The 18,037-nt window shown below is 46.1% G+C and overlaps 1 protein-coding gene across 10 annotated transcripts in view; it reads right to left on the bottom strand.

Moving 5' to 3' along the window:
- satb2 (SATB homeobox 2) overlaps positions 1–18,037 on the bottom strand; it is a 248,877-nt gene that overhangs the window by 166,303 nt on the left and 64,537 nt on the right. For all 10 annotated transcript variants that reach the window (XM_038789071.1, XM_038789068.1, XM_038789064.1 and 7 more), the window contains 3 exons: positions 6,757–6,859; positions 3,017–3,070; positions 75–541 (listed from right to left, as the gene is read on the bottom strand). In XM_038789071.1, coding sequence (XP_038644999.1) covers positions 75–541; positions 3,017–3,070; positions 6,757–6,859 — 624 coding nt within the window. The remainder of the gene's footprint in view (positions 1–74; positions 542–3,016; positions 3,071–6,756; positions 6,860–18,037) is intronic.

Here is an 18,037-nt window from a genome sequence, read left to right as displayed (position 1 = left end):
CTGTAATTGTTCCCATACAAATGGCCCTTTTTTCACTTTTGTTTCCCCGACAAAGGTAAAGAAGAAATAAGCACCTGTGTACGGTTGAAGGCAACTCGTGCAAACACGGCTTGTGATACGCTGGCTCTCTTTAGCTCGTCCCGGACTTGCTGGTAGATTTCAGGAGCAACCTCAACGGACGAACTGGAGGGCTCAGTAGGTTTCACAGGCCTGGGGATGGGCGGGTGATTGAGAAACTGTTGGTTTATGGATTGGGGATGCTGGTGTGCCAGCAGCCTGCTGACGGCAATCTGCTGGTTGATCAAGTGCGCCATGGCAAGCTGCTGCCTCACCAGCTGAGGGCTCAGCTGCGGCGACAGTAGGCCAGGGCTCATGATTGGTTGTAGCGCCGACACTTGGCTTCTGTTGGGAGGGCTGTGGTGGAGCTGGCTATGAGGTGGCTGCTCGCTGCTCTTTGATAGGTTTGTCAGTTGATTGATGCTGGTCAGGTGCGATGGCCTTTGTCCTAGCACACAGTACTCTGACAGATTTTCTCTCTCGACTGAAATTGAACAAAAAGATAGACAGGAAGTGCTCTTCGTTACTGTTATTATGACAACACAAGAACAATAACTTCAGTATAAACCTAAACTATTTCAGAAAAATTCAGAAAAAAGGCACGATTACTCTAAATGACTTCACCTGTAAAGGGGTTAAAGAAAGGGCCCAAAACACCTTTATTGTTACACATATGGATACACTTTAGAAATGAAAATGTTGAACACAAGTGTGTTCATTTTTGCGCACTGGCAGTGAAACTTTCTGTTTACGTGGTCAAAATATAACAGCCATGATGTGGAGATGCCGGCGTTGGACTGAGGTGAGCATAGTAGGAAGTCTTACAATACCAGGTTAAAGTCCAACAGGTTTGTTTCAAATCACTAGCTTTTGGAGCACAGCTCCTTCCTCAGGTGAAACCTGTTGGATTTTAACCTGGTGTTGTACAAATATAACAGGTCATCTGGTGGCCTGCAACCTCAGTACAATTGATGTGATTTGTTTCCATCTTTGTTAAGGCCTGTGGCTCCTCTATCAGGATCAAGTGAGGAACGTTTCTCTTCACACCGGCTGCATGGGAATGAAGGAAAGTGCATGTTTTCCTCTTTTAAATGCATGCTATTTATCTGTGGGCAGGGGGGTTACTGATAGGGCACCATGGGCACTGATTTGCAGCAATGGCTCCCAGTGTATCTCCTAAGGATGGCAAGGTTGATGGGGTGTGCGAGCAATTGACTCACTGTATATTTAGCCGACACTGGCTTGGCTGTTCACTAAATGCAGAGATCAAGGAATATTATTGGGTAGGTGAGCTGGCACAGCTCTTGCTCAGGTCTTCTCTGCCAGTTTTACAGTAGCACTGGCATAAACACAGAATGAGCTTAATGAGAGGGATTAAACAGTTGGTTTACGTTACAGTGTCCGTCAGGAGTAGTTCCAAATGCTTTAAGGTGTATATTTTTTAATGTCTATGTGCTCATCGAAAGTGAAGAATGTTGAGTGTCCTTCCACTCTATGCCCAGCAACAAGGTGGGCCAGCGACAAAGCAATGCTCTTTGCAATACCCTGTCAATACAACTGAATCTCAGTCTCTGAACCGCATGTGTGACTCCTCCAGTTCATACTGTCCTAGCCTTATTACTTTTCTCAGCAAACTAGTGTTCTGGATCTTTGTACTTTAAATTAATATCCACTGGCAACCAGACTTTCAATGTGGTGTGAGTTCATTTTTCCTCTAGCCCATTCAGGAATGAGTGGGGGACTCAGTGCTGATGCCGATACTAATAGACACTCTGTGTTATGTGTCTGTACAGACTAAGGGGGAATATATGTCCTGCTTGCCTATTGAAATCAGTCAAATAAATGAGAAACATTTCAAAGCAGAGGGTCAACATGAGAAAACATGAAGGGATTTTGTCTTTTTGTTCAGCCTTTCTCTCACATTTCAAAATACAGTGGGCTGATTCTCCAATTGTGAGGCTATGTTCTCACGCCTGCGTGGGAGCGGTGGCGTTTTATGCCCGAATATTTGGTGCAAAATGGCTACTGATCCTCCATTTGGCTGGGGGCTAGCATCCGAGCAGCACAGAGCACCTGGCTGCCAATATGGCCCGGAGAATGGCCAGGTCCAGGGCTGTGCCGTGCAACATGGCGCCAACCACATGCGGACCGGCCTGCGAAATAGTGCCCCCCCTTTGGCCGGCTCGCGAGCCCCGGATCACCTCCCCAACAGTGCCCCTAGGACCTGCCAAAGTTCCCTCTGCCAGCGGACCGGCACTCCCCCAACTGCGTCCACAGCTGCCACGCCGAGTTCCCGACACGTGAGACCAAGAGACACCAACGCCGTCGGGAACTCGGTCGGTTGGGGGCGGAGCATCGGGAAGGGAGTGGACCTCAGGCAACATCCTGAGGCCGTCGATACGGCGCGTGGTGTACACTGAGAGTATGCCGCTTTGGAGGGGGCGGAGCATTGCGAAAGTGGCAACGCCCCCTATTTAGTCGGAAACGGGTATCCTCCGTCCAATCGCCGAATGCGACTTTGGGGTCGGCGACTGGAGAATCCCGCCCAGGGTGTTTAGAAAAAGGATGTGGGGAACATTTTATGTTTGTGACGCACTGTTAAGAAATCAGAGCAGCCTCGCATAGGGCAGGTTGTAAAAGGAGACCGAGTTTTGAGCTGCAGCCCAGATCAGCGGTCAGTGCTCCCACCACAGCACTTCCCAAATCATCTGTCTTTTTGCCCTTGTAATGACTGATGCAGAACATGCAGTCAACTGCAACCACCACAAGATAATAACCAGATAAATGTGATGTTCAAAATTGACCACACCTGTTACATGTTACTCATCATTTTTAGAAGCCATAGAAAAACAATTTGAACAGTAGAGCTTTCTGCAGAAAATGAATGGTGCAGGGGGGTGGGGGCTTGTTGGGAGGAGCTGGAGGTGGAGGCGGGTGGCAGTGCAATTGAGCAATATACCTTTGAATAGTCTGTTTGATTGAAACACTGAGGGAACCCAGTCTTGTGCTGATTCTGGGAGAGCAAAAGAGAGAGAGGATAAATACTACAAATCAATTTCCAACAACAAATCAATCAAAGAACATACAGCCTCTGTGGTAGGTACAGAAGTCACCGTTCAAGTTTTATAATCCACTTAACATTAAATCTCATTCATTTACCAAGCATCGACAATGTTTTAATAATAAGGAGGGGGACACGGTCAACACATTAGACTTGGATGTGAAAACACCTCCAACTTTCAAAACATCAGTGTTTCATGGTATCAGTTATTATTAACACTTATTATTTGAGGCAAAAATAAATAAAGCACTTTTAATATTTAATGAAAAAGGAAAAAAATGTTTCTATCTATGAAGGAGCTAATATAAACCAAATAAAAAATTAATACAAGAACTGGCAAGAAATGTTTCAAAGTAACATTAGGAATTCACAGGAGCTGTAAAGTTGATATCAATTATTCACACAACTTACTTTTAATACACTTTTCCAATAAATGACAATCGTTTTCCAAGTTATTTTGGTTAAGTTGATTTTGGTATATTTGAATCAGGTCATCAAAAACACCAGTAAAAGAAAATTAGGAACCTTGGACTGGATTCCCCGCCCCGCCGCGCCACATTTCTGCCCCGACACGTCAACGGGATTCTCCATTTCGACGGCCGGTCAATGGGGTTTCCCATTGTGGGGCAGCCCCACGCCATTGGACAGCCCCCGGGTGCCGGCAAAATGGAGAACTACGCCGGCAGAGAATCCCGCCTCTTATATTGCAACATCACGCGATGATTTTCCTTCAAAATGCTTTTTTTCCTTCCTAACAATTGTTATTGCTTTTGATTCCTGGCACTTCAACAGATTCACTGAACATGAATCAAACACATGCAATAGCTTTGTGCTTCTGATGTGAAGAGAGGCAGCGATTGGTCCCAAATCGAATTGTGGTCAACAGGCGTTCAATCCAATATTAACATGAGTCAGAAGGATGTTATTTAGAGAGGCTGTGGTATATATTTTGCTGTTGCAAGGTGGCAGTGCCAGAAGTCAGGTTCATTAGAATCCCGTGGAAATTGGAGATAAAACCCTCGAAGATTTGGTTGCAAAACCCGAGGAAACTCATGGGAGTTGTTGAGGGTAAAAGAAAATGGACTACTTTTACTGGAGTGAGTTTCCTTCATTGCACTGGTCTGAAAAGAAATGACTTTGCAGGACTTGGTTTCGCCACTTTGTTGTCTATCGTAGGCCAATCTGCCAAAATTGAGTCAGGAGGCGGGCAAGTGCTGGGCTTCTTTTGAAGTCTGCTGAGCACATCCATGCTCACTTCTCATTTATTGTTGCGACCAAATAACGTGTTCTACATGGGTTGAAGGTGTTCCCAACTGCAGCAACTATGAAAGAATATTGGGATTTGGCACCTCAGCCAGAACTGGGCTTTTAAAAATTAAGCAATTTTGAAAGTAGCAGATACTCGCAAAGCTGGAATTTTCTGACAATGCTCCTGGGCTTCTATTGACCCTGATCAACAATGCTCCTTTCAATATAACAAGAAGATAACTCAAATTTAAATCAAATATGATGGGGAAATATATCAAACATTTGTGCTTAGTGTCTGGGAAGCCTTGTGAATATTGGAAATGTCTCCACTTCATTGCACAATCTAGACTTGAATTATTGAACCTTTCACCAGTTATATTGGTTAAGTTGCAACTTTGTCATTTGAATAGGACAAATGAACTATTCCTATTGGAGTGCTGTGACTGATTGAAGTCTTCATTGGCACCAACAAATTTGGGGTAAATCACTTAAAGGAAACTCCTGTGGCCTCACCATTCTGGCTGTTGCCACAGAACTTTAGAAAAATTCTGCTCATCAACCTTTTTAACTAACCTCAGCAGCTGTGACAGGCAGGTCCCCAGCTTGAACAGTGGCACTGTTAGGAGATCTACAAAGTGTACACATCATTTTGTGTACTACGAAAGGAATGTATATTGGGAATGCTCAATAGCATGTTTCCATCTCAGCAGCTCATTATGTCATTAAAACATACAAAAGAATCGTGTGACACCACAGAACAGGTTCCATGACCACAAAGAAATGATCTGATTGGTTCCACTGCATCCTTGATTGTCAACGGCAATGATTTGAGTCTGAATGAGAATATCTTGATGGCATATTGGGGTCGTATGTGCAAGCAGAGAAAAGATTAATGATAAGAACCGAAAGTCTACATTTATATAGGGTTTACTAAGCAACTGCATCGTAAAATCTGTAGCATCCAGCCATAAGTCTAGCTATTTATTTTTTATATTTGTTCATGGGATGTGGGTAACGCTGGCTGGGCGGACATTTATTGCCCATCCCTGAGGGCACCAAAGAGTCAACCACATTGCTGCGGGTCTGGAGTCACCCGTAGGCCAGACCAGGTAAGGACGGCAGATTTCCTTCCCGAAAGGACATTAGTGAACTAGATGGGTTTTTGCGACAATCGACAATGCTTTCTTTCATGGTCACCATTAGACTTTTAATTCCAGATTTTTGTTGAATCAAATTTCACCACCTGCCATGTTGAGATTCAAACCTAGAACATAGAACACAGAACATACAGTGCCGAAGGGGGCCACTCAGCCCATCGAGTCTGCACCGACCCACTTAAGCCCTTCACTTCCACCCTATCCCCGTAACCCAATAACCCCTCCTAACCTTTTTGGACACTAAGGGCAATTTAGCATGGCCAATCCACCTAACCTGCACACCTTTGGATTGTGGGAGGAAACTGGAGCACCCGGAGGAAACCCACGCAGGCACGGGGAGAACGTGCAGATCCGCACAGACAGTGACCCATCAGGGAATTGAACCTGGGACCCTGGCGCTGTGAAGCCACAGTGCTATCCACTTGTCCTATCGTGCTGCCCTAGGTCCCCAGCGCATTACCCTGGGTCTCTGGATTACTCATCCAGCAACAGTTCACCCGCCACTGCCTCATGGGTTCTCCCCAGAAATACAGCCAGGTTTTCAATCCAGATCTTCTGACACTTTGGGCCGTGTTTTGTGTTGTCACTTGAGAGTGGCGGGACCTCATAGAGTTGGCAAACCTGACTCCACAGAGATCGGGGGTGCTCCTATCTCAAAGTGTAATTCAAGGCCCTCTCCACCTGGACATTGAGACTCTTGGCAGACAGGGGGAACACCCCCAACCCTCAAACACAGAGGGCGAACTGCCCCCTCCATCCACACCACTCAATGGTTGGATCACCCCCACACCCCTTCCAAGGATCCGACCCAACCACTCCCATTCTTGGCATGAACCTGATTACGTGGCCAGAGGCAGGGGGGGTCTCAAACAAAGAGCTCACCATTGCAAATCTCCTTATGGCCCTCTCGTGAGAGCGAACGGGCATTGAGAATTTCACCCTTGGTCTGTCAAGCATTCCCCTCGTCTCTCATTTGTCAGAATTTACCGGCATTTGTTGTTGTTTAAATATCGAACTGGAATCTCCAGGAGGTCACATGGGTTGAGTAGGAACCTTTTAAGCTGTTGGTGTGACTGACATGGGATGTGAAAATAAAACCAGTAAAATGTGCCCAATGCTTGTGTATGAGGCCAACATTTAAGAACCACTGAACGAGCAGTCGGCATGTTTCCCAGTGCAACGCTGTTCTTAATGAATGCAGGAGAAAATGGCAGCTCCATCAAATGGAATTACCTTTAATCTTTTTGTATTTTTTGTACCACCTTCCGAATTCCTGGCACTTGGCTGATGATACGTTGGCGTAATATGTGCTGTTCACGATGGAGGAAATCATGCTCTAGTGGAGAAAGTATTAAAAAAAGAGAGGGTAAATCGCAAATTAGATCGACCCCATAAAGAAATCAATAAATGTTGATGACATGGGGCACAAAGGGATTCGAATGCCACCTGATCACTCAGAATTTGCAATGACAAGTCAAAATCTCAATAGGCAGCAGAATGAGATCAATATCCTAATTGTTAAGATTTATTTGGTAGAAGGGCCGAGTCCACATATAAACCCTTTAAGCAAGTTTCCCTTATGGCTTGGTTACAAGCTCCTGCTTATTTATGATTAATTACGGTCTTGGTACCAGGATTCCCTTATTTATTTTAATTACTAAAGCTATTCTTAACAAACGATACTTAAGGAACATGTTGAAACACAACATCGAGTTTTTCTATGACAGGTTCTGGCAAAACATTTACAGAACTCTCTGAAAAGACGAGGGCTGTTGTTTATACTATCATGGGGGATGATCTCCTTCTTAGCGCGACAAAGCCATAAACCTACTCTTTCCTAACGAGCTTACTACTTTATTACACATAGGACTCAGAGGAAATCTATCCCTGTGCTGTCAATCATCAGGAAACACATGCTGTGTGGGCTTTCCTTGTCCTTCATCTTCCCCCAGTGCACTCAAAATTACAATTTTTAAAGTGTTTTAACCTTTGTAGTCTTAGGAAAAGAAACAAGTAGGGCCCCCATCCCACAGCCAAGTATCAAGCACTCTTATGCGTCTCCAATGCCATTGTTTTAAAGTTGCCAAAGTCCCAAATGACCATAGGCTGCTTTCCCTTTTGAAGGGAAGAGCTGACTGGTGGTGGTTTAACCTGAGGATCACCACACCTCAGGCGAGGGGCGAGGTTGAGAAGTTAAGGCCTTCATAAATAACCCTCAGCCACTACAGGAATTGAACACGTGCTGTTGGCCTTACCCTGCATCACAAACCTAGGTGGGATTCTTCGCCGGTGGGATGCTCCGTTTTGCTGGCACACAGGGGTTTCCCAATGGTGTGGGACTGCCCCACAATGGGAAACCCCATTGACCGGCCGGCATAACGGAACATCCGGCTGGGCGTGGTGAGGGCAGAAATGTGGCAGGTGGAGCATACTGCTCCAGGTGTCCAGCCAACTATGCTAAACCTGCTCTCTCAACCATGACTTGGAAACAGGCAGCTTTCAACCCCAGCACCCTACATAAAGTTTTTCTATGGCAGCACGGTAGCATTGTGGATAGCACAATCGCTTCACAGCTCCAGGGTCCCAGGTTCGATTCCGGCTTGGGTCACTGTCTGTGCGGAGTCTGCACATCCTCCCTTTGTGTGCGTGGGTTTCCTCCGAGTGCTCCGGTTTCCTCCCACAGTCCAAAGATGTGCAGGTTAGGTGGATTGGCCATGATAAATTGCCCTTAGTGTCCAAAATTGCCCTTAGTGTTGGGTGGGGTTACTGGGTTATGGGGATGGGGTGGAGGTGTTGACCTTGGGTGGGGTGCTCTTTCCAAGAGCTGGTGCAGACTCGATGGGCTGAATGGCCTCCTTCTGCACTGTAAATTCTATGTAAATAAAGTCAATCATATTCCCGTAACCCTACTGAACCTTTTGGACACTAAGGGGCAATTTATCATGGCCAATCCACCAAACCTGGACTGTGGGAGAAACCGGAGCACTCGACGGAAACCCACGCAGACACAGGGAGAAATTTCAAACACCACACCAAGTGACCCAGGGCTGGAATGGAACCCGGGTTCCTGTTGTGAGGCAGTAGTGCTAACCGCTGTACCACCATGCCGCAGTTGTCTGAACTGTGTCATTCATAGATTGATACAGAGAAGAAGTGATATTTATCCTACAAAGTGTTTCGTTTCTTGACGTCAGCCCTCTAATGGTTAGATTGTCGTATTGAAGTCTCCTGAACCGGTTTTGTGTCAGAGTTCATTCTCATTCTAAATCTTCCAACCCCAACTGCCAGTAGCTTGATTCTACAGACAGATACTGTTGGAGAAGTGCAACAAATTAATTGGAATGAGCGCAATTTGGCAATGTTCCAATTCAAAAAATCTTTTGTGTGTGATCAGTTTACAACATCAACAGAAAATAGGATAAAAATAACACCACTGCACATGAAATTATTTTGCTAAAATGTCTGACACTGCAAATATGTATGCGTGTGCATGGGTTTATTTCATACATTTCTGTCTTGCTGCTGTCGGTGTGCCAGGTGTTTGGGTGTCTGTATGTTTATATTTGTGTGTCATACTTGTTAATGCCACACGGATCTCAGTGTGTGTTTTGTTTGTGTTCATGTGTGTGTTTTGTCTGCATCTATCCATACGTATGACTGTGGTTCTATGTTGATTTCTGTTTTGTAAGTGATCATGTATAGGCAATGTGTAGGGAAGCAGATCAACACTTTTTCACATTAAATGCGAACACCCTACTAATCAGCTAGTAGCTCGCTGGGTACTGGCTGCGTTTGCTCCCAAAGCTGTATTTGGTTTGGGAGACAGTAGGGATATTACAGTCAGCTTATGCGAGCCTGGGTTAGAGAGAGGAAAACTAGACAAGGGTTCTCCACGCCTGATGCAATAATAGCCAGGCATCAGGTGGTGAGGTAAAGACCAAGGTAGGCTCTGATATTTCCACTGCTCAAGTCATCTGACCTAAATCACTGTCCGGGCTCAAGATTCATCACTGGCCACTTGGAATTTTCACTAAGTGACAGCTAGTTCCTCCAAGAGAAGAGAGATTCAGAGAACATTAGCAAATGAAGAAGCAGACATAAATACATGCAAATGCATTCTTCCCTTTCTAACCACTACAAGCTTGGCGAAGCAGAGGTTCAAATCCTTTTAAATGAGTAAAAATAAAACACATTTCAGACCACCCATATGATTCGCAGTCATCGTCTGTAATTTCAGAGAGAAAGTTTTCTGTGTGATTAATTCCTCATATTTTTCATACTTTATTGCATGTTCGGTTGTAAAATTGTAGACACACAAATTACAGTCATGGGTAATACTATGCTTGAATTAGCAGAAGCTACACATAAAAATAGAAGCTGAAATCTGGCCTAATTGCACCCTCCTTTCCTCCAAAAAGAGGTGGGGGCGAGGTTTGGGAGAAGGGGTAGATCGGCTTTACCAGCCTACCTCAAAACTCAGCAGACTATTCTAGAAAGTATATAACAGAAGATTATCCAAAGTACTTGTTCACAATAATGAAAGAAAGGAAGCGTAGACAGGCAGACAGTAACATAAATGATCTGGTATGCCTAGAATAAAAAACCCTGCACAAACTGCTGTGATTGAGATCCATATGTGACCGCTATGATGAAGCGGTAGCCTCTCTGCGACTAATTCCAGCCTCTCTTTCCCAGTCAAAAAATCTTTTCCCCCCCTCTTTTTGCTTTACTCACATTTCTATGGTCGTTGACTCACTGACCTTTCCTCTCTTGTTCTTCTTAAGCTCCTAGTGCACAATTCTGCAAGTTCCTTGTTCCCTCGTGTTATGTTCTGTGCTGTGGCCATAGTACTGATGCGCACAGAACATCTAGTTCCTTGACTAGTAAGATACTTTATTAAAAAATGAACACATGAAAAATAACTAACGAGCTACGATACAAATGGTAACAAGTAAATTAATTCAGTGAATTCTCCTGGAGCTACTTCTAGTGCAACCATCCTTTAGTATGACTTACTACCAACTACTAGATATCATAAGTCATATGGTAGATCTCTATCATCACCTGCTGGTTGGAGGTTGATTCAATAACTATATACATTAATAGATAACCATATGCAAAACTGTGCACAGGCATAACACCTTTGGAAGTGTTAATATTTACAAATGTAACCGTGCTTTACAAAACATGATATTACAAAACACAACATAAAACGTCTCCCTTGTGCACAGTTTATTACACGTTCAAAACAACATTGCCTTGTTGGTCTCCTGAACCTTGCCCAGATGCTTGATTTTGCTTCGTCTTTGGAAGATCAGTTTTCTGGCTAGTCTTTACGTCACCATTCTCTTTCAGCCTTTTGAAGCAATACTACTTGCACCGTCTCCGTGTGTTTTCTTGTATATTGGCCTTCTTGCCGAAGCTTCTGTCTTCACTGTTACGGCTGCTACCCAGTCGACCAACTGTGTCCTGGACTCTCTTAACCCTCCTTTTCTCTTTTATTATCAGCTCTTTCCATCTCCTTTTCTTCTTAGCTTTAGTGGCATCATTCTTGCTACTGGACTCGGCCACGGGATTAGCTGTTTCTGGATCCCTTGCTGCAATGGCTGCTTCTGGATCTTTTGCTGTGAAAGCTGATTCTGGCTCTTCTGCCACAATGGCTGACTCTGGAGCCTTTGCTGGATTGAGAAGTTTTGGTACATCCATGGTGCTTGCGCTCGAACGCTGTGCTGCGTGCCCATCAGCTGGTGAGGCATCCACTGTCGGCATACTTTTGGATGCTTTCGCAGTTGCAGGTAAGTCTGCTTCAGGAATGATCTGAAATTATACCTCACATTACGGTACCTTAGTTGGATCAATGTCCTCAACATTAGGCGTTGTTTATTCACTCTGTTAGTGAATTAGTGGCTCATCCTCATCTGATATGATGGCATATGCTTTGTCTTTCAGTGGAGAACTGATTGGTAACTCATTCTCATCTGGTATCATGACACATGCTTCATCTTTCATTACAGAACTGGCCGAAAATGCAAGTCTTCCTGCAAGTCTTTTGGTGGACTAGCCTCGAGCATTGGGGAATCCACTACAGGAACAATTCCGTGGGCATAGGATGGTTCATCGTACCTCTATGGAGCCAATTTCTCCAAAATGGGGATTATGTCTTCAATTATCAGTTTGCTGTTCACAGTTGATTTGCTCTCATCAGATTGATCTGCTGCTGCAACCTCATTTTCAGCCTCTGCATACGCCATCTTAGAGCTTTCACACTTATCGTTGTCCTGCACAGATTGGGTGCTACTTGTGATCAACTCATCACTACCACCCGATAAACTGAATAGACTTTCATGGTCTTGAGATTGAAGAACGAGTCATTTGGTACAGTTGTTGTAACTGTTCCACCAGTGCCCAGACCCTTAAGCTTCTGCATCGTTTTAATGGTTTTCAATGTGACGTTTTTTCTTTCTTCCAGTCGATGTGGCACCCTGTGCATCCCATGATTTTTGGTTCATCAAAGAAGAAAAAAATCTAACTCATCAGGCTGCGACTCCATAATATACGATATGTTTGTGTCACTACCTCATTTGTGAAATACTCATTTGACTCAAACTGAAACTCCAGAGTAAAGCTCATTGGCTGTCCTGGATTTGAAAATGTTATGTTAACTCTTGCAGATGCTTTAGTATCGGCTCATCATGTTCCTATATCATGTCACTGAGCAAATCCACATTTTATAAGACGGTTAACCAGAATTCTGGAATTCCGTTTGGCTCCTCCATCTCTTCATCTGATTTATCTTCCTCCACTTTAACTTTTGCTTTTATCTCATCAGATAACTACGCCATTCATTATATCTCGTTGCCAGTCGCAATGATCCCCTGTCGCAGCGCTGACTGGAATGTACAGCCGCTCAACTAGGTTCAGGGCTTCACACGTGCCTGCTTCTATGATGGACTCGTGTTCCGTGTCCACAATGGAAAATGGTATGATGTGACTTCTGTTGTGTACCCATGCTTCAAGCATACATGCTCCCAGTGTCGCAATCTCATTCCCATTGTCGTCTTTCAGTAGTTTCGCTTGATTGACGACTTCGGTAAGACCGCAGCCCGTGCAAATCCGCCAAGCTGAGAAAGTCGGCTCTCGCTCCCGTGTCGAACTTGCATTTGACCAGTGTGTCATTCAGCATCACTGGAATTGTCCATCTGTCTTCGATGGAATCAGTATCACCATCAGTATTGCTGCAACTGGTCAGTAAGACTTCTTCACTCTGCATATTCGGACTCATCGTGCCCATAGTCTAATTCAGATCAACGAAAAACAGGCCTTCAATGGACATGTCATCAATCACAATGACTCATCCAGTTTGGTCCACTGTTAGCCATGAAAAGCATTGCTCGCCAAAGTGATTTGTTCTATCACACTTGGAACACGCCTTCCCAAATGCTAGACATTATCATGGCCAATGTCGATTGTCACATTGCTGGCATAAAATTGTGGATCTGGTCGGCCACTTAAAATGGCCACCCGCACTGAGATTATGGGCGCGATTCTCTGCCCCCCACGCCGGGTGGGAGAATAGCGGGAGGGCCTCCCGACATTGTTCACGCCCTCCCGCTATTCTCCCCCCCATGCCCGACCCACACCACGTAAAAAACGGTGAGCGGTGATTCTCCGAGGCCGATGGGCCGAGCGGCCGGGCCTTCACGCCCGTTTCAATACGGCAGCAAACACACCTGCTCGCTGCCGTCGTGAAACAGGCGCCAGATGCCCGTTTGGGGCATCTGGGGGCCCGATTGGCACGGCAGTACCACCGATCGCGGGCCGTGCGTCCGTAACGGACGCACTCTTTTCCCTCTGCCGCCCCGCAAGATCAAGCTGCCATGTCTTGCGGGGCGGTTGAGGGAAAAGACGGCAATTGCGCATGCGCGGGTTGGCGTTGTCCAACATGCGCATGTGCGGCCGACGTCATCGGCCGCATCAGCCAGTGTGACGCTGGATGTGCGGCCTTGACGACCGTCGTCAAGGCCACGCCGCCGTGACGCACGGGGCCGCGCTCCTAGCCCCGCCCGGGGGGGGAGAATCGGCCCCGGAAGTGGGCGTGAAGGCTGCCCTGGGTCAAGGCCTGCCCCACGGCAGCCTTTACGATTCTTCGCATTTGCGGAGAATCTCGCCCTATGTTTCTTATTCAACTGTGTCACTAAGCTTATGGCGCTGGCATCTTCCAAATTGGTGCCAAAATGTCTTAGGTTGAGCGTACTAATATGCTGTGCAGCTAGCTCACTTGCATGACAAATCTCGATAGCGTTTTCTAATTGAAGATCTTCTTCCCTCAATAGCCTCTCACGTACCTTATCATTCGATATCCTGAACACTATCTGATTGTGGCTCATTGACAACTTTAACGTACTAAAATTGCAGACAGCGCCTTGAACCGCAACTCAGTTAAAAAATCTATCAAAAGATTCACCTGCCTTCTGGGTACGCATTCAAAATATATTATGTTCAAACGTTTAATTTTTCTTTGAAGAGGCAGCACGGTAGCATTGTGGATAGCACAATCGCTTCACAGCTCCATGGTCCCAGGTTCGATTCCGGCTTGGGTCACTGTCTGTGTGGAGTCTGCACATCCTCCCCGTGTGTGCGTGGGTTTCCTCCGGGTGCTCCGGTTTCCTCCCACAGTCCAAAGATCTGCAGGTTAGGTGGATTGGACATGATAAATTGCCCTTAGTGTCCAAAATTGCCCTTAGCGTTGGGTAGGGTTGCTGGGTTATGGGGATAGGGTGGAGGTGTTGACCTTGGGTAGGGTGCTCTTTCCAGGAGCCGGTGCAGACTCGATGGGTCGAATGGCCTCCTTCTGCACTGTAAATTCTATGTAAATCTATGTAAAATGCCGATCAAAGTACTTTATTACTTAATCAAAGCTTTTGTTTTCCTCTTTGCTGTCGAACGCAAAAGTCTTATAAATTTCTATTGCTTGAGGACCTGCTACCATGAGCAGCAACGCAATACGTTTCTCGCCAGGTTGTGCCTGCAGGCCAAGGGCTGCAACATAAAGTTTGAATTGGTGCTTAAAAAACACCAATTCTCATCTACATTACCGGTGATTTGAAGCTGCTGGGGTACCTTCAGACCTTCTATCTCTAACTTCACATTCTTACCGTGCGTTGAGTTCCAGTTGCCTGTAGTTTACCAGGTAGGCAGAAGAATTTAATTTTTTTTCTTTCTTCTTCGTGTTTCGCCCCGTCTTCTCCATTGTTATAGAAATAGAAATAGAAATAGAGAAATACAGCACAGAACAGGCCCTTCGGCCCACGATGTTGTGCCGAACTTTTGTCCTAGGTCAGTCATAGAATTTTGGACACTAAGGGCAATTTATCATGGCCAATCCACCCAACCTGCACATCTTTGGACTGTGGGAGGAAACTGGAGTACCCGGAGGAAACCCACGCACACACGGGGAGGATGTGCTGACTCCACACAGACAGTGACGCAAGTCGAAATCGAACTTGGGACCCTGGAGCTGTGAAGCAATTGTGCTATCCATAATGCTACCATGCTGCCCTTTACTCTTGGTACAATGTTATGTCCTATGTTGTGACCGTAGTGCAGATGTACACAGAACAGCTAGTTCGTTGACTAGTAATGTACTTTATTAGCAAAATGAACACGCGGAAAGATAACTAACAAACTATGATACAAACGGTAATGGGTAAATTAATTCATTGAATTCTCCTGGAGGTACTTCTAGTGCGACTGTCCTCTAGTATGACTTACTACCAACTGTCGGATATCTCGAGTGACGTGGTAGATCTCTATCACCACTTTCTGGTTGGAGGTCGAATCGTTAACTATATAATATTAATAGATAACTATATACAAAATTGTGCAGCGGCATATCACCACATTTTGTTGTGTTGAAGTCAAAGCTGATTTCTCCAACAGCCACTCCCTAACATATTATTTTCCAGGACTGCAAAACTGCAGAACTCCGAGGGACAGAGTCTCCTGTTGGAAGTGGGGTTTGGGTGGCAGGTTCAATTCCAGGCCGCAAGACCACCAACGAGGTCTGCCTGCCTTAAATTTCAACAATGTGGAGATGCCGGCGTTGGACTGGGGTGAGCACAGTAAGAAGTCTTACAATACCAGGTTAAAGTCCAACAGGTTTGTTTCGAATCACTAGCTTTCGGAGCACTGCTCCTTCCTCAGGTGAATGAGGGAGGAGCAGTGCTCCGAAAGCTAGTGATTCGAAACAAACATGTTGGACTTTAACCTGGTGTTGTTAAATTTCAATGGGTTAAAGTCTTCAGGAACTTTGGAAGGATCAGCCAGCCAATTAATAGGAGCTGACAGCGAGAGGGTGCGAATCGAGGCAACAAACCAGGGAAGTGAGCTACATCACGGCCCGAATTGGCAACCATTACTGTGGTTGCATCTTTGTGTAATGTTAAAACAATTTGAGGATTCTCAATATCTCAGTGACCAATGAAAGGGAGAGCTTGGACCTGGGATGGGGTTAGGGAGGTTTAGTTACTGAAATTTCATGCTACTCAGTACATATTCTCCAAACTTTTCACTTTTTTTGCATCAAATAGAACTGTTTCAGCGCTGCCACCTCAGTGCCCACCAGGCTACAACTTCAGAGAGCTCCCCACCAGCAGCCCATGACAATCTCAGGAAGTCAGAATGCAAACTCTAAATGAGCTCCCATAATGATCACGACACACTTGTCCTCTGCTCTCCTCAGAAAAGCCAACAGATCCAAATAGGGAAGCAACAGACTGGAACATAGACCATGGACCCCAGTATTTTGGCTGTCTCACCTTCTTTCAGCCACTATTTAGGGTGGGAAAATCTGGGCCTTTATCTCTTTCAGGCCACTCCTTGGGCGGTATTCTCCCCTACCTGGCGGGGCTGGGGGTCCCGGCGTAGCGGAGTGGAGCCAACCACTCTGGCGTTGGGCGTCCCCAAAGGTGTGGAATTCTCCACACCTTTAGGGGCTAGGCCCGCGGCGGAGTCGCTCCCGCTCCGCCGAACGCGGGGCTGGCCGAAAGGCCTTCACCGGTCGCGTGAGTCCGCGCATGTGCCGGAGCGTCAGTGGCCGCTGACGTCACCACCGGCAAATGCGCAGTGGAGGGGGTCTCTTCCACCTCCGCCATGGTGGAGGCCATGGGGTCCGATCGGGGTCCGATCACCCCACGCGCCCCCCCCCCCCCAGGACCCTGGGGCCCGCTCGTGCCGCCTGCTCCCGCCGGCACAGAGGTGGTTTAAACCACGTCGGCGGGAGAGGCCTGACAGCGGCGGGACTTCGGCCCATCGCGGGCCGGAGAATCGTCGCGGGGAGCCCGCCGTCCGGTGGGGCACGATTCCCACCCACACCGATTCCGGGTGGCAGAGAATTCCGGCCACGGCGGGGGCAGGATTTACGAAGGGCCCCGGGCAATTCCCTGACCTTGCGGGGTGTCGGAGAATTCCGCCCCAGATCACAAAACCCACAGGCTTGTAGCACCATTCATTCACTATATACAGATTCATGCTGTCTTCTCTAATATATTCAGAGTGTGAGTGTGTGTAAAGTGAAGTGATAAACCTCAAATGCACTTTTAAGGGTACTTTTTCAGTCAGAAACTTATTGCCTCCTCTTCCCAATACATTCCAGTCAGCAAGGCACAGGAAGAATATATTAAAATCTTCTCTGAAGTCTCACGTGAATATTACTGTATGAAAATCACAGCTGAACAAATGGAATAGCTACAAAAGACACCTGAGTACCCTTGTATTTGTAGGTTCTTCGCTCACTCCAACGCGCATAGTTTAAGTATGCTACTGTTGCTGTAAAAAAGACATGCTTTTGAAGCCTTTTGTCTTACTCACCAGCACAGACACAAGAATGCCAAATTTCAAACGGAGCAACAATTTATATTGCATGAGAAAGGAGTACTGATTGGTTGGCAAGTTGACTCTGATTTGTTGAGATGTTGCCATGGCGAATAAGCCAAAGAACTGTTGTCCTCCATACTTTTGCATCTGTCCTGATGAGTGTAAGATGAAAAGCATGTCCCTTTTTTCAGTAGCACCCAAGCTCTGTATTACCAAGTTCACCCCAGTATGCTTCAATACATTGGGATATATGTCCCACAGATAAATATCTCACCACAACTTATCCCAGGTCAGGTTTTCACAGACAAGCAACAATCCAACATTGCCATACCTACAGAATCAGACCCTTCAGACAATGATCATAGACACCTCCATCACCATTGCCAAGGAGATCCTGGCTCACCGGTGGGACTGACCCATCTGTGGTATTCTGGGTCTGTGAGGACTGCGTTTACCAGAGCAGTGAGAGAGACAGGCTACCAACACTTGTAGAAGTACAACTCTATTTTATTTAACTAGAGCTGTTAAACATACTTGCACTGTGGGTCGACACTATGTTAGGTTGACTGAAGACCTATGGCTAACCTGATCAGACTATACTGCTAGCACATGGTAGATGTTCGTGCTACTGATTACGGGC

This window comes from Scyliorhinus canicula, chromosome 2 (assembly GCF_902713615.1).
Source record: "Scyliorhinus canicula chromosome 2, sScyCan1.1, whole genome shotgun sequence".
NCBI classification, from domain to species: domain Eukaryota; kingdom Metazoa; phylum Chordata; class Chondrichthyes; order Carcharhiniformes; family Scyliorhinidae; genus Scyliorhinus; species Scyliorhinus canicula.
Note: the sequence above shows the minus strand (reverse complement) of the source record. Positions and strands in the feature narration are given on the sequence as shown.